The sequence below is a fragment of the Balaenoptera physalus genome (assembly GCF_965194825.1).
Source record: "Balaenoptera physalus genome assembly, chromosome: 1".
Lineage (NCBI taxonomy): Eukaryota > Metazoa > Chordata > Mammalia > Artiodactyla > Balaenopteridae > Balaenoptera > Balaenoptera physalus.
The window spans coordinates 163,483,887-163,500,261 of NC_138882.1; the positions used below are offsets into that span (position 1 = coordinate 163,483,887).

The 16,375-nt window shown below is 41.4% G+C and overlaps 1 protein-coding gene across 4 annotated transcripts; it reads right to left on the minus strand.

Annotated features, from left to right (window-relative positions):
• Window positions 1-2,875: 2,875 nt before the first annotated feature.
• On the minus strand, window positions 2,876-13,851 carry ZFP69B (ZFP69 zinc finger protein B). Of its 4 annotated transcripts, none has more exons than XM_082442919.1 (6): window positions 13,729-13,845; window positions 12,790-13,214; window positions 10,703-10,788; window positions 8,606-8,732; window positions 8,247-8,342; window positions 2,876-4,313 (listed from the first exon to the last, which is right to left on the minus strand). In XM_082442919.1, the coding sequence occupies exons 2-6, from the start codon at window positions 12,914-12,916 to the stop codon at window positions 3,205-3,207; spliced, it is 1,545 nt and encodes a 514-aa protein (XP_082299045.1). In that variant the 5' UTR covers window positions 12,917-13,214; window positions 13,729-13,845; the 3' UTR covers window positions 2,876-3,204. The 4 variants fall into 4 exon arrangements, 3 of the variants coding, with proteins under 3 accessions (XP_082299045.1, XP_082299046.1, XP_082299047.1); XM_082442920.1 differs by having other exon boundaries at window positions 13,720-13,812; XR_014257820.1 differs by lacking the exon at window positions 8,606-8,732 and having other exon boundaries at window positions 13,729-13,848.
• Window positions 13,852-16,375: the final 2,524 nt, after the last annotated feature.

The following is a 16,375-nucleotide window of genomic DNA, read 5'->3' on the forward strand; positions in this document are numbered from 1 at the left end:
ATCTCTGTAGGTGTACAGAATGTGTTTGGCACAAACAATCAGTTGAAAGGGGATGACAAACAATGAGGGGTATTTGGATAATTGACTAGAAATTTGGAAAGCAGAAACGTTTAGATCCTCAATTGCATCAGATGTAAAAACACAAACTCAAAATATAGGAAATAACCTTTTCAGTGATGCCAAGACTAACAACATTCATACAAATAAATTATATATGAAGGGATGAGTTAAACTGGGGTGGGGGTCTATTGAAGGGGTGGAGCCTGGCTTCCCCGGGAGAGGGGCTGCGCATGCCACCATTCAGTCTCCATTTCAGCCCTGTTTCTTACCCCCGTCTCTTCTGTGTCTGGTGTCTCTGATTCCAGAGCAACTTGTCCTTCTCCAGAGAATAAACTAGTCTCCTTTGGGATGAAGGAAGCTGGTAATGTAAACTATTTTACAAAACAAAGATAATGTAGTTAATCAGCCCTACTTAACTGCATTTTAAACAAATTAACTTAAAAATACCCTTCTATCTTAAAAGTATGTCAGTTATGATTCACCATTCTCAGAGGCTTATAAATTCTGATCCATTTGCAAAGAAAAAAAAGGAAACGAAAAGGTTTCCTCACCTATAAAATCTAGATGAGACAGTACAGGAACTGCCTTTCTCTACTGTCATCATAGATACGTAATTCAATTCAGTTCGAATCAAAGCAATTCAACAAATATTTCTTGAGTCCCTACTGTGTGCCAGGCACTATTCTAGGCACTTATGATACACCGGGAAACAAAACAGATCCCTGCTCTCATGGAGCTTACATACTAGTAAGGGGAGACAATAGTAAATAATAAGCATAGTAAATATGTAAATTATCTAGTATGTTAGGTGATATGTGATATGGACAAAGAATAGAACAAATTAAGGGGGGGTTGGGAATATTGAAGTTAGGGGGTAAGGGACAGGTTGCAGTATTAAGTAGCATGGTCAGAACAGGCTTCAGTGAAAAGGCAACATTGAGCAAAGATGAGAAAGGAAGGGTAGGATGTCTGAAGAAACAGCTAGTGCAAAGGCTCAATGGCAGGAAGAGGTTGGAGTTCAAAAAAAAGGTCTGGGCTGGGGACGTGAATTTGGCAATTAAACAGATAGTATTTTAAGCTATAAGACATTATATGCATTATATGAGCTCACTGAGGCAGGGACTCACTGAGGCAGAGAAAAGTGATGGTCATGCCTTTCACTAAAAGAAGCAATCAGAGAAACCCAAATTCTTGGGAAATCTAAGACCACAGAAACATGGACAAACATATAAGGAACAGTGAGCATCCTCACTGCCCTCTGCCCATCAAAGTCATACGGGACTTAAGAGTTAGAAGCCAGTTTTTTTTTGTTTTTTTTTTAAGTAAATATACTAATAGAAAATATCTAGAGAAAATGGTATATATTCTGGATTAACAGCTTTATTTTTGATAGTTCACACAATGCTCAGGCAGTTGAATTGTTTGTTCTTCCATTTAAGAGTAAGAAGTTGAACTTGACCAATCTTCAATTATGTTTGGAAGGATGCAGTATTTATAAATACAGTGAAGTACTATGAATCAACTCCTCCACTTCTTCTCTCATACTTCCCTGCCTCAGTTTGGCCTGTGGTCACTTTCTCCCTGGTCTTCTTTGGTGGGCCTCTAGATGTCTTTTTCTGGGGCTATCTCAAAGACCCTCCCACTCAGCAGAAAGCACATTTTTGAATCTAATACTGTACATCTGGCAAATGGAAAGTCAAAAACAATTAAAATGGCAGCCACCAATCTTAATATATCTATCTTCAAAAAAACATCAATATGTATTAAGGAATTATGGCCTAATCTTCTTATGTGTAATAATGGAATTGCAGTTAAGTCTTAAAAGAGTGGTGGTTATCTTTTAGAGATACATCTCAAAGCACTTGTGGATGAACAAAAAAAGTATCATTATGAAATAAAGTCTGCATAAATATCTCCATAAATAATTCCTAGGCTTCCACAACAGCATTACAATTGTGATATTAAAAAAAAACTTTTTGCAACAAAATACCAAAAGAATTGGAAAGGAAATAAGATTTTTGGCATAGATATAAACAAACATACAAATTTGACATTAAATGACAGTCCATTGTCAGTATTAATCATTTTACATACTCTATAGCAGGAGTGGCAAACTACAACCCTCGGGCTAAATGCAACTCAAACTTGTCCTTTAAATAAAGCTTATTGGAACACAGCTACACCCATTCATTTGTCAGTGGTTCTCAACTAGCAACTACCTTGCCCTCCAGGGGACATCTAGCAATGTCTGGGGAAAGTTTTGGTCGTCACAATGGATATGGGGACTACTGGCATCCAGTGGCCAGGGATGCTGCTAAACACCCTACAATGCACAGGATGGCTGCCCATAACAAAGTATCTGGCCCCAAAATATCAGCAGTGCCAAGATTGAGATACCCTGATTTATATATTGTCTCTGGATCCTTTTGCACTAAAATGGTAGAGTTGAGTAGTTCTGACAGAGGCCATATGGCCTACAACACCTAACATATTTACTATCTGGCCCTTTATAGAAAAAGTTTGCCAATTCCTCTCTATAGAAAACCATAAAATATAAGTATCTCATATATAGCAGATTATCTATCAAGTCTAGAAAACTCCCTTTAACATTATTTCTTCTAGAAATGAGACAACTGACATTTCTATTTATACCTCTTCTAGCCATATAAAGGGCTATAGTAAAGATTATATTTTATTCTGATTCATTAAAGGGATATTTAAAACAGTGACTCTCAAAGCCAATCACAGATCACTGGCCTGTTGTGATGATTTCACTGGCCCACAGTGAAATGAGAAAAATAAAGACAAATTTGGGAGATTTTCATAAAGCCAATTTAATTCAATGTAAAGGGCTGTTCTCTACAAATATATCCTTCCTGTACTTTTAAATATTAAAATGTCCTTTCTTTTCTGAAACAATGTGTATAATAGGTAGTTTTTTTTTAATATGGCAAAATTAATAGTTGTAACATTGGGTCAAACCATTAAAAAAAAATTATTGGTTCTTGAAATCCAAAAGTCAGAAAACCACAGATTTAGAGGCTTTTGCTCCAATTTGGGGATTCTTTGATGTTGAACTTATTTCACATATCATTGCTGAAGGAATTTCTTAAATGTGTTTTGCAATGTCGAATAAGTGATGAACTACAGCTGAAGGCTTTTCCACATTTCATTACAATCATATGGTTTTTCTCCAGTATGAATTCTCTGATGTTTAGCAAAGGATGAATCATGCCTGAAGGCTTTCCCACAATGACTGCATTCATAAGGTTTCACTCCAGTATGGACTCTTTGATGGATAGAAAGATGTATTCTCTGGCTAAAGGCTTTCCCACATTCCTTACATTTATATGGTCTTTCCCCAGTATGAGTTCTCTGGTGTTGAGTTAGGTATGTGCTGTGGCTGAAGGTTTTACTGCATACATTACAAATATAGGGTTTCACACCAGTATGAATAATCTCATGTTGCCTGAGGTGTCTAATCTGGAAAAATGCTTTTCCACAGTCTTTGCATGTAAAAGGTTTCTCTCTGACATGAGTTCTCAGATGCTGGATCAGTCCAATGCTCTGGCTGAATGCTTTCTCACATACACCACATTCATAGGGTTTCTCCCCAGTATGAATTCTAACATGTTGAATAAGAGATGATGGATGTCTGAAGGTTTTCCCGCATTCTTTACACTCATAGGGTTTCTCGCCAGTATGGATTCTCTGATGTGGAATAAGGGATGAACTTTGGCTAAAGGCTTTTCCACATTCTTTACATCTGAAAGGTTTCTCTCCAGTATGAATTCTCATGTGTTCTGTAAGATGAATGAGCTGTTTGAAGATTTTCTCACAAATATTACATTCAAAGGTTTTCATTCTTGTATAATTCCTTGAATGATTAATCAAACCTAAATTGCATCTACTTTTCTTTCTAGATATGTCATATTTATGGTGTCTTTTTCTTGGAGGATCTATTGGTCCTGGAATAACTTTTGAGCACACATTAATACTTTTCACACATCTGTTAGATTCTTGGCCTCTCTCCTGCGTGAGTGTTTTCTTGTGGATCAAGGGGATTTGCCCTGCACCCATTCCTTGGTTCTCCTGGTGGTTTTCTAACTTATGACATTTGGAGACCCTTCCCAATGTGGAAACCAAGGTGCTTCCTCTTGTGGACCTTTCCATCATCAGGTCATGGTGTAATTCTTCCCATGAGATGTCATTCTTTAAGACTGACTTTTTGGTTTCTGTTTCATCTTCCAAGTCTGAAAGAAATCCAAAAATATAAATAACTCATATTCACTGAATTTTAAAAAATAAAAGGCCACAGTGAGAACAGGAGGGAAAAATATATATATACTAGGTACAGGAGGGTTGGACTGTCTTCAAATAGGATCCTGCCACCTAGAGAGCTGATATGAAAGTAACAAAGTGGTCAACACAAAGAAGCTGTTAAAAGTATGTAAGGTGCCTTTAAAAATTGGGAGGAGTTCATCCATGAGAATCGCAAGAGGAAATGGACTAAGAAGAAAGCATCACTGGAAGGGCAAATATCAAGAGATAAGACAAGGAGATATGAATTCTAACACGATATCATCTCGAGCTCATATTTCTATGACAAAATTTTATTTACTTAAAAAAATTTAAGTATCTCATACTCTGTGCATGTTAAAATAAAACATCAAATAATATAGAAATGCATTCACTGAAAAAGGATAGCCTCTTTCAATCTCATCCCCATTTCCTTTAATCTCTTAGGATTTTGGAATGCATCTGTTCACATTTCTCAATAATATACACATGTGAATGTGTGCATTTGTGTATATATGGTCATAAATATACATTTCTACCCAAAAAAGGGGATCATGGAATACATATAGTTCTGCATCTGTTTTGTTTTTTTTAAACTCAATTATATGTCTGTACATTTAGATTTATCTCATTCTTTTTAACAATTGTATTACATTCTACTTACAGACATATTTGTTTGACTTTACTAAAAAATAATCAGGTTGTCTCTGATTTTTCACTTTGTCATTATATATAAGTTTGTGTACACTCCTGTCAATGTTTCATAGGATTTACTAAAAAGAAAGTATTGGGTTATGGGTATGTGGGCTATCAGTGAATATGGGTGCCCTTCCCTGCAAACTCACTGGATTTTTATCAATCTTCATAATTTCTGCCTATATAAGAGGTGAAAAATGATTTCTTAATTTGTGACCAAACATTAATTACACTGTAAAATCTTAAAAGATAGAGAATATGTATTTTATCCATAGTATACATGACGCAGCATTTTTGGATGAGGGAGTTTCCTGGATTTTTACTCTCTATTCCTATCCAACCATTCTGGACCCTGTCATCCTAAAGCACCAATATTTCCTGTTCACGGCAAAATCTTAGTCCCCAGAATGTCTAACCTCATTTTAGTAATAGCGCATACAAAGTACTTGGTAATAGCTGAATAAATTTTGGAGTGGACTCAAAAAGCAAGTAGAGATGTTTGGATTACTTACTACAGGGAATAAGGAGGCATTTAACTTTTCTTTTTAGGGTAAAAAAAAAGATAAATGTGATATTTCAAGTGGTCAAATCTGGCAGTAACATTCAAAATGATTCAGAAAAAAAAGGAAGACATCAACAAATACAACTAGAAATTATAGTAATTGGCATGGGATGATGGGAACCTGGCTTAGCAAGGTATCAACAGAGATGAAGAGTAGAAGTGGACCTAGCAGGTAATATCAAAGAAGAAACCATGGAGAATGAGGGAAAAACAGAGTAGAAAGCATGATACATTCTTGCTGATACCATGATTTCTAGTCTCAGAGGCTAAAAGAACAGGAGGAGTCAGGATGAGAACTTTGTTTGGGAGAGAAGATAGCTTCTGTTTTTGGATGTGCTGGGCTTGAAGTAACAACAGCATGTCTATATAGAGATGTCCCAAACACCAGGGATATGTGAGAATAGAGTTCATATGAACATATATGACAAAGATGAAAATATGGGGAATATAGATGTCAAAGGGATAGTTGAGACCATCATAATGCATTTGTGGGAGTTTGTGCAGAAACAGAACAGCAGTGTAAAAGACAGAGGCTCCTCAGGGATTGTGGCAGAGACTGTTGGCCATTCTGAAATCTCTTCTCCCTACTTCTGGACACACAACTATACTATATTTCTCAACCTTCCTTGAATTTGATTGAGTGAAGTGACAAAGGTCTCTCCCATTAAGTGAATGAGAGTGAAAAGTGATGTTAGCCATTCTAGTCTGGCCTGTAAAAACCACCCAAATGAACCCCTCTGTGCTCTTCTTCTACTGCTGGCCAAACTTAGATGATGAGGAGGCCCGCGAGGATGATGGAACCACCATGTGGAAGGAATCTCTGTCCCTGAATTGTCAGGGGGAAAAGAACTGTCCACTGAACTAAAGAGATCAATACATGAGCAAGAAAGTCCTATTCTGTGTGAGCCAAACTTTAGAGTCTATATACTATAGTAGTTTAGCTTAGCCTAACAAAGGGGTCAATTATATATCTGCATTAAAAAAGGAGACTTATGAGAAGCATTGAAGAAGCAATAAGAGAGATAGAGGAGACAAAAATTATTAAATTAGCTGGTGGAAGAAAAGATACCAAGAAGGTGGGCTTCCCTGGTGGCGCAGTGGTTGAGAATCTGCCTGCCAATGCAGGGGACACGGGTTCAAGCCCTGGTCTGGGAAGATCCCACATGCCGCGGAGCAACTAGGCCCGTGAGCCACAACTACTGAGCCTGCCCGTCTGGAGCCTGTGCTCCACAACAAGAGAGGCCGCGATAGTGAGAGGCCTGCGCACCGCGATGAAGAGTGGCCCCCACTTGCCGCAACTAGAGAAAGCCCTCGCACAGAAACGAAGACCCAACACAGCCAAAAAAAAAAAAAAAAAAAAAAAAAAGACCTAAAGAAGAAATACATGGCGAATATCTTTAAAAAAAAAAGATACCAAGAAGGTGGTGTGGTCTATATAACCTAATGCTGCCCTGCAGGACAGCACCATAAGAACACAAACTGTGGCAGCTTCCCTGGTGGTGCAGTGGTTAAGAATCCACCTGCCAATGCGGGGGACATGGGTTCGAGCCCTGGTCCAGGAAGATCCCACATGCCACGAAGCAACTAAGCCCGTGCGCCACAACTACTGAGCCTGAGCTCTAGAGCCCACGAGCCACAACTACTGAAGCCCCCATGTCACAACTACTAAAGCCCACGTGCCTAGAGCCCGTGCTCCACAAGAGAAGCCACCACAATGAGAAGCCCGCGCACCACATGAAGAGTAGCCCCTGCTCGCTGCAACTAAAGAAAGCTCGTGTGTAGCAACGAAGACCCAATGCAGTCAAAAATAAAATAAATAAATAAAATTTTTTTAAAAATTTAAAAAATAAAAATGGGTTGTAATTAAAAAAAAAAAAAAGAACACAAACTGTGGAGTCAGAATGATTAGACAAATACTGATTCCACCACGTAGTAGCTAAACGATCATGTACAGATTTCTTAACCTAAGAGCCTTCTTTTCCTCATTTGTAAGATGGGGTTAAAGTAGGCACAGGACTCGCAGAAGCCAGCTTGGGAAACAGTGTCATTATTACTGTTCTTAGAAGTTGAAGAAGACTATTAAAAGCCATTGGATTTGGTAAGAAGGAATTCTGTGGTGACTTCTCAAAGAGTCGTAAATTATCTGAAATAAAAGTTAAATTACACAAGTTAAAAGGAGAATCAGAATTGAAGATATGGTCATAGAATAAGATTTAGGAAAAAATTTTAAATGGAATCATCAGAGAAAGTGAAAGTCATGATAAAATAACATAAGGATCTGGTGAAGGGTACTGTCTTTATGAGGAGAGATCCATGGATAACTGAATGTATAGGAGAAAGAAACTATGATCAGGGTAAGGTTTAGAATGCTGGAGAAAGCAAGAAAACCACAAATGTCAGGTCAGGAGAAATGGTGAAGGCAGCTAACCCTGATGAGAAAGGCATCTCTTTTCCTCTGACTCCAAAGAAACTAATGAGAAGAGGCAAGTGCAGGAAAGGGGGACAGAGTGGTAATCAGGTTTCTTGTGGGTCTCACCCGGCTGGCTGCAGCCTCCCCCATGGCCTGAAGAAGCCTTTAAGCCGAACTCTCTCGCAAACGTGACAAAGGCTCCATCTGCCTTGCTCTTACCTGGACTTGGACCTCCTGAAATCTCTCTCTCCATCAGCCATGGTTCTCCTCCCTTCTCCAACTGGGAAATCACACCAGGTTTGGAAAGCTGATATCCTGCTCATGAAGAAGAAAACTACATGTGCTGAGGTCAAAGAGGCATCCCAAGAATTTAAAGATAGTTCTTTGTTATTCAGGCCTTCTGAAGGGTAGAGTAGAAAGACCAGGGCAGAAAAGACCACAGCAATCCTGACTTGATGTTCAGAAGGAACTAGAAATCTCTCACACAGAACCCAAAGACCAAGCATACCACTTAACTTAGAAATAAAGATTTTTATTCCAATAGGCAGGTTCTAGTTACAAGGGGAACCCATCCTTACCCACTGAGACCAGGTTCCCATAGTTCTCCAGCATCACCTCCCGGTACAGATTCCGGTGAGCAGGGGCCAGCTGCCCCCACTCCTCCTGGGTGAAGTCCACAGATATGTCTTTGAAGGTTAACAGTTCCTAGAACATCAAATATGTTCCTTTTCAGCCAGAGTTAGGAAGTTGTTCTAACCTTGTCTAGATGCTAACAGATTTTAGCTAAGTTTTCCTGGACACCCTCTTTTTTTTTTTTTTTTTTAAAGCAAATCCGTCACAGGGGTGGAGAAACACCACTCAGCAGAGATTCTCCTCAGGCTAGACAGGTCTAGTCTATGTCAGTCTGTATGTAAGGACTTAAATTTATGAGGTAGTCTGCCACATGCGGGAGCCCATCTCTGATGCAGGAAAGGCTAGAAAGAGATCTCTTTGTCATCAAGCCTCTGCCAGCTCCTATGGACACCCTCTTGAAAACTAGCTGATTCTCTGCTGGAGGTTACAAAACAATGTAGGGAGTGTGTAAGCTGTCTTTTCCAACACACAATTTGGTTGAAGGCAAAATACTCATGAACTATATTAAAGAAGGTCACAGAACAGTATATAGTAATTTAGGTTAAGGACAATAAAAATCAGGACTATTTGAGAAAGGAAAGCGTTCAAAAGGGGCTAAGGCCACAAGAGAAAACAGGGACCCTGGTTGGGCTGAAAGAATTGGTTAAAATGAGAACATTTCGGGACTTCCCCTATGGTCCAGTGGTTAAGAACCTGCCTTCCAATGCAGGGGACGCAGGCTCGATCCCTGGTCAGGGAACTATGATCCCACGTGCCGCGGGGCAACTAAGCCTGCGCGCTCTACAGCCCACGTGCCACAACGAAGAGCCCGCTTGCTGCAAGGAAAGATCCCGCGTGCCACAACTAAGACCCGACGCAGCCAAATAAATAAATATTTTTTTAAAAATGAGAACATTCCAGCATGGATAAGACCCTTAGCTGGGTATTTCTGTTGGTAAAAAAAGTATGTGAGAACAGCACATTTTTAGAGGGAGCACGAATTCTGCCTAGTAAGGAAGATTCCTTGACCAAAGCAGACACTGCATTGTGAGGTACAAGAGCCTGTTATGAATGATCTACACAAATTAAATAACCATTTGGGTTATTTTTAAAAAATATTACCAAATGCAAAGAGAACCCAGAAGCCAGAAGGCTGAGATAATAACAAATTCCTTAAGTATGGAATTAAGACTATTTTAATGCTTTTTATGTATTGTAAATAATTCTGGAATGCATTTCAGGCCTACTAGACACTAGCCTCCATATTTAACCGATAAATTTGAGGAAGGTTAAAGACATGGGACTAAACCCTGTACCATGTGATTTTGGAAGTTATGATCACTCCACTTTAAAACTCTTCTGTTCTCTAATAATATCTCCTTCTATATTGGTTTTCTCTGATTACTCTCTAATTCTCTTGAGTTTCCCTATGCTTCTGGGGTTTGGCTGTGAAGAGCTTTGCCTGCCGGTGTCACTGGTTTTCTGATGAGTTCATGTATGATACGCAGAAACTATTAAACTGCTCTTGGAAGTTCTCCTTCCTTTTCTTCTTAGCCTGTTTAGTTTGTGTCCTTTAGGACCTGTCAGTAGCTTCTCTACTCATTTCTCTATCATCTATAATTCTGCTCCAGGACATGACCAAAAATCCTTTCTTAAACGTCATTAATGAAGTGTGTACATCTCCAAGAATATCAGAACCTCTCTGTTCATTTTAAAGTGTTGCTTTAAATATTTTACAATGTTTGTCTTTCCCCTGGATGACATCTTGAGGTGCTTAAGGGCAAGAATTATATTCTATACTTTTTCTCTCTCTTACACACACACACTCACACACATGATTTTTTAATTTGTTGTATAAATGGCTAGAGGTTTGCTAGAAACAAGAGGGTTTCTGAGGAAGGTTACTACAGGTGGGGAAAATGCCTGTGAAACCAATCCATGCAGCCTGGTTTCTAACAGGCTAAGAAAATCCAATCCAGGAAGTCGAGTCAAAGAAAATCGAAGCCAGGGCTCTTAAAATCTGAGAAACAATTTCAAGAAAGTGACAGGAAGCTCCAACCTACCTGGGATTCTGCGGTCAGGGACCCAGATGTCACTTCATCCTTAAAACTTTCTCCCCGGGTCTCATCAGCATCCTGAGATAGCAGAACTGGGAAAGGAAAAGAGCTATGAGGTTTGCATCTTCCCAGATCCCCCAAATAGAAAAACTGCCTGCAGACCTGCTGAATATGGCCCCTCTCTCAATACATTCAATACAATGAGGGACATTCAGAGCAACTCAAGAGCAGGCTGGAGCCTCCTTAAGGAGGAGGATCTGCAGTGCGTTGACTGGGGGATTAATGTTTCCCAATGGACAACGCTGGTCTAAAAGCACAGACCTACCAGGCCATTCCTTTGTACAAAAATCCTCAAAGGTTCCTCACTTTCAAGAAAGAAAAATCCAAACACTTTACCATAGACTTCAAGATCCTCCACAACCAGTCCAAAGCTGCTTCTTCAAGTATTACCTGCCTCTAAACACCATCCTTCATCCTCTGGACACACCCACCACATAATCCTATTCACCATTCTTTGAACATACCTGGATAGCACCCACCTCAGTACTTTCCCCCAAGTTCTACTCAGTGAAAAACTGAGGTATCCTTCTAGACCAGTTCGAGTGAAGTTTTCTCAGAGCCCCTTAATGAGAGGAAAGCTTCCTCTCCCCTGTATTCCTCCAACGCTTGGTTTTTATCTCTACACTGGTATCTATCTCAGGCTGCCTCCTATTATATTTATTTTTATACTTATCACTGTCAATTGAGTATTAGTATGAGTATATGCATAGAAACTGTATCTGGTTCATTTTTTCCCATCTGCTACTTAAGCACAACTAAATTATGCCAGGCTGCTAGAATTCAAGAAATACTGGCTGAAATTTGACATATTAAAAATATGAACTAGCAATTAAGGCACATGAATTATTATCCTTGTATTTTTCCCTTAACTTTTTATCATGAATATTGAACACCCATATATCTAACACATTAAATGATCGTTAACATTTGCCATATTTGTTTCATCTATCTATATTTTTTTCTGAACCATTTCAAAGTTGCAGAGATCATGATACTTCCTCCCTAAATACTTCAAAGAGTCTTCTCCTGCATAACCATGATACCAATTATCACACTTCAGAGAGTTAACAATAATTCCATAGGATCATCTAAATATTCAGTCCATATTCAGATTTCCTCAACTGTTCCCAAACTGTCTTTTATCCCAGATTTTTTCCAGTTAAGGCTCACACATTTTAAGTGGTTATTATTCAAAGTCTCTCTTACTCTAGACAGTACTTGCCTTTCTTTCATGACACTGGCATCGACTTACTGTATCCTCATGGTGGGGTTTCTCTTATTTCTCCATCCCCTGTATTTTCTTTAAACCAGAAGTTCAGCCTTTAAGATTAATTTGGATCAGGTTAAACATTTTAGGCAGGGATTCTTCATGGGTGATACCGTGTGCTTTATATTACATCACCCAGAAGGCACAAAATGTCAGGTTATCCCATCATTGGGACACTTGGTTAAGATAGTGATCACTAGGACTTCCCTGGTGGTGCAGTGGTTAAGAATCCATCTGCCAATGAAGGGGACACGGGTTCGAGCCCTGGTCCGGAAATATCCCACATGCTGCAGAGCAACTAAGCCCGTGCGCCACAACTACTGAGCCTGTGCTATAGAGCCCACAAGCCACAACTACTGAGCCCGTGTGCCACAACTACTGAAGCCCGCATGCCTAGAGCCCGTCTAGTCTCACCTGGTACTTTCCCTGCTGCCTTCTACTTCTGACCTACCCACCCAATACCTGGACAGGTCATTCATTTGATTCACATTTCCTCACTGTAAAATAAGGAAAATCAGGCAAGTCCTCCCAGCCCCACGCACCCATGGGGAAGATAAAAAGAAATAACATACACAACCATGACACTGAAATATTAGTTTTAGGCTGAACTAACCACTACTACTTGGGAAAACCCCAAGCCAGGAGCAATAATGGAGAACTCCAGAGACCTTTTACCTAAGCAGATGCTTCTGCTCAGGTGCCCACTTTCCTTCCCACCCTAGCCGATGCTGCTCTGCCTCCCTCCCACCCAGCAGTCTATTCTCACCTTCTCCTTCAAACATCTTAGTCACGTCCTCCCACAGGGGCGCCTCCTCCGTGGCCTTCTTTGGATGGTGCAACTTCACCCAGGTGCTGGCCTCGACGGGCAGGGTGAATAGGAGTCTCTGAAGCATGATGACTTCAGCGCTCCTTTCTGGCGAACTGTAGCTCAGCTCACAGGGCAGAGAGTCCTGACTGGGCTTGTCCACTTTTGATGAGGAAACTGACGGGAGGCTTCACAGTGGCACAGGTGTCCTCCACGCTCAGGAACCCGGCGAACATACAGCACCAAAATCCGGAGTCCGGACCTTTTTACTCCCTAGGCTTTCAAGGAACACCTCCCATCCTTGCGCTCCATCTGTCTCCTCAGCAGGCAGCGGGAGGCTCCAGGTGTTTATTCTAAATCGCCAAGTCTACAGGCCCCTAGCCATGCTGGTTAGAAAACATCAGAGTCAGCAAAAGGATCCGGAAAGTTCAATCACATGGTCAGAATTCTAGAACTTGCACCAATCACTGAACATTTTTTACAAAAGATACATGGAGACCGTGGATATACACAGTCCATATGGTCCAAAACACTGCGCTGGGGTCATGAAGCATAATGGGATAAATAAAACCCAATTCTTTGTTTTAGGCAGCACTAGGTTTAAAGTAGTCTGAGATTTGGAATCAAAAAGGATCTGGCTTTGAATCCCAGCTCCTTCCCTTGCCGGCTGCGGCAAATCACGTAACCCCGCTAATCCAGTTTCCTCCTCCCGAAATGGAGAGGATAAACCTTTTCTCCAGGGCTGAACCGCACGGCCCTGCCCTCGCAGCCTTTGTCTGAGCCCGACTCTGGGGCGCGGGGCACACTGCGCGCCACGGGTGACGGCGGGCGGGGCCGAGGCGGCGCTACCCGGCTTGTCCCCTCCCCAGACCCAGGGGAGCCCTGGCTCACCCCTCTCACCAGCTCCGGCGGCACGCCCTAGCCCTCCTGCCGCGACGGACCGGTCTCCGCGCAGTGCCAAGATGCCCCACGTAGCGCAGCCCGGCTGGTGCGCCTGCGCGGCAGCAGCCTCAGCGCGCGGTTCCCGGCGTCCTGCGGGGCAGCCTGCCAGCTCGCCGGCGCCTCCCGGGATGCGCCCCGGGATACGGTCCCATCACTCTCCGTTTGCACGCAGCTCGGGACCCGAACCCAGGGTGAAGCAGCCTGCTACTGCGGAAGGAAACAAAGCCTGTGTTCCCGTCCCCGCCGAGACTACTGAATAGAACCGGCTCCCCTCTGACAGGCATAGACGTGTGAATGTTTCTGCCGGGAGATTTGAAACCCTTGACAAAGGGAAACATCTGTATCTCTTTTTTGTCGAAACAACGTTGGTGTAAAAGAATCCATACCACTTTCACTTAATATGTACGTAGAAAAGACTGAAAGTGGAATGGAATCCAGTGTTCCATTAGAAGAATACCACGGTCAGATAGTTGTTTGTCCTAATATTCAATAAGTTCTTACGTTAATTGCTTTCCTTATATTTCTAAAATGCCACAAAATACGAAATAACTGTTATCTGTAATCTCACCAAGCAGAGTAACCATTGCTAACATTTGGTGCACAGACACCTACACACACACAATTTTTAAAATGCATTTTTATGTATTTTCTGCAAAAATGATTATACTGTAATGTTGTTTTATTTTCTACATCAATAGCCTACAAAAATAACAATTCAGAAAATAGAATAAAACTATGTGATTGCTGAACTTCCCTGGTGGTCCAGTGGTTAAGACTCTGCGCTTGGACTGCAGAAGGCGCGAGTTCCGTCTCTGGTCAGGGAAGTTCCGCATGCCGCGCGGTGCGGCCAAAGACAAAAAAACCACAACAAAACAAAAAAACGATGTGATTGCTAGCTATTATGACCTGAATGTCTGTGTCTCCCCACCCAGCCCTCCAAATTCATACGTTGAAGCTCTAACCCCCAGTGTAGCTATATTTGGAGTAAGGAAGTACAGATCTTGGACTTCCCTGGTGTCGCAGTTGTTAAGAATCCGACTGCCAATGCAGGGCACACGGGTTGGAGCCCTGGTCCGGGAGTATCCCACATGCCGCGGAGCAACAAAGCCCATGCGGCCGGGAGCCACAACTACTGAAGCCCACGCGCCTAGAGTCCCTGCTCTGCAACAAGAGAAGCCACCGCAATGAGAAGCCTGCACCGCAGCAAAGAGTAGCCCCCGCTCTCTGCAACTAGAGAAAGCCCCTGAGCAGCAACGAAGACCCAACACAGCCAAAATTAAATTAATTAATAAAATAAATTTTAAAAAAAAGTATAGACCTTCCTGGGCTTATGATGGGGTTACATCCAGATAAGACCATGATAAATTGAAAATACAGTAAGTCAGAAATGCATTTAATACACCTAACCTACCAAACATCATAGCTTAGCCTAGCCTACCTTAAACGTGCTCAGAACCCTTACATTACCCTACAGTTGGGCAATATCGTCTAACGTAAAGCCTATTTTATAATAAAGTATTGAATATCTCATGTAATTTACTGAATACTGTACTGAAAGTGAAAAACAGAATGGCTGTGTGGGTGCAGAATGGTTGTAAGTACATTGATTGTTTATCCTTATGACTGTGACTGACTGGGAGCTGAGGCTCACTGCCACTGCCCAGTATCATGAGAGGGTATTACACCAAATATTGCTAGCCCAGGAAAAGATTAAAATTCAAATTATGGTTTCTACTGAATACATATCACTTTCACACAACCGTAAAGTTGAAAGATTATAAGTTGGGGACTGTCTGTAATTAAGATTAAATGAGGTCATAAGGGTGGGGCCCTGATCCTATAGGATTAGTGTCTTTTTAAGAAGAGACACCAGAAGGCTTAATCTCTCTCTGAAGGCAGACACTGAGGAAAGGTAATATGAGGATTTAACAAGAAGTCACCATATACAGACAGGAAGAGAGCCCTCATCAGAAACTGATCCTGCCAAATCTTGATCTGGGACTTCTAGCTTTCAGAACTGTGAAAAAATAAATTTCCATTGTTTAAGCCACCCAGTCTATGATATTTTGTTATAGCAGCCCAAGCAGACTAACACACCAGCATATAGTATTTACAGAGTATGAAGCTTTGTTCTAAGTGCATTACATATTTTTTAAATTAATTATTTAATTAATTTTTTTGGCTGTGTTGGGTCTAAGTTGCTGCATGCGGGCTTTCTCTAGTTGCAGCAAGTGGGGCCTACTCTTTGTTGTGGTGCCTGGGCTTCTCACTGCAGTGACTTCTCTGTTGCGGAGCATGGGCTCTAGGCACATGGGCTCAGTAGTTGTGGCTCACAGGCTCTAGAGCACAGGCTCAGTAGTTGTGATGCACGGGCTTAGTTGCTCTGTGGTATGTGGAATCTTCCCAGACCAAGGGCTTGAACCCGTGTCCCGTGTGTTGGCAGGTGGATTCTTAACCACTGCGCCACCAGGGAAGTCCCGTATTACATATTTTAACCAATGTAGTCCTCATAACAACCCCTTGAGGTAAATGTTATTATTATTCCCACTTTGCAGATAAGAAAACTGAGGTTTGGAGAAGTTAAGTAACTTGCCCTGCATCATAC

Bases quoted from the DNA above. Each gene is read 5' to 3' on its own strand.
- ZFP69B (XM_082442919.1), bottom strand. From the start codon at position 12,916: ATGCTTCAGAGACTCCTATTCACCCTGCCCGTCGAGGCCAGCACCTGG. The intron at 10,789-12,789 runs GTGAGAATAGAC...TTCCTTTCCCAG, and splicing joins TAAGATGTTTGAAGGAGAAG to TTCTGCTATCTCAGGATGCT. The intron at 4,314-8,246 runs GTAAGAGCAAGG...GATTTCTTTCAG, and splicing joins TTCAGGAGGTCCAAGTCCAG to ACTTGGAAGATGAAACAGAA.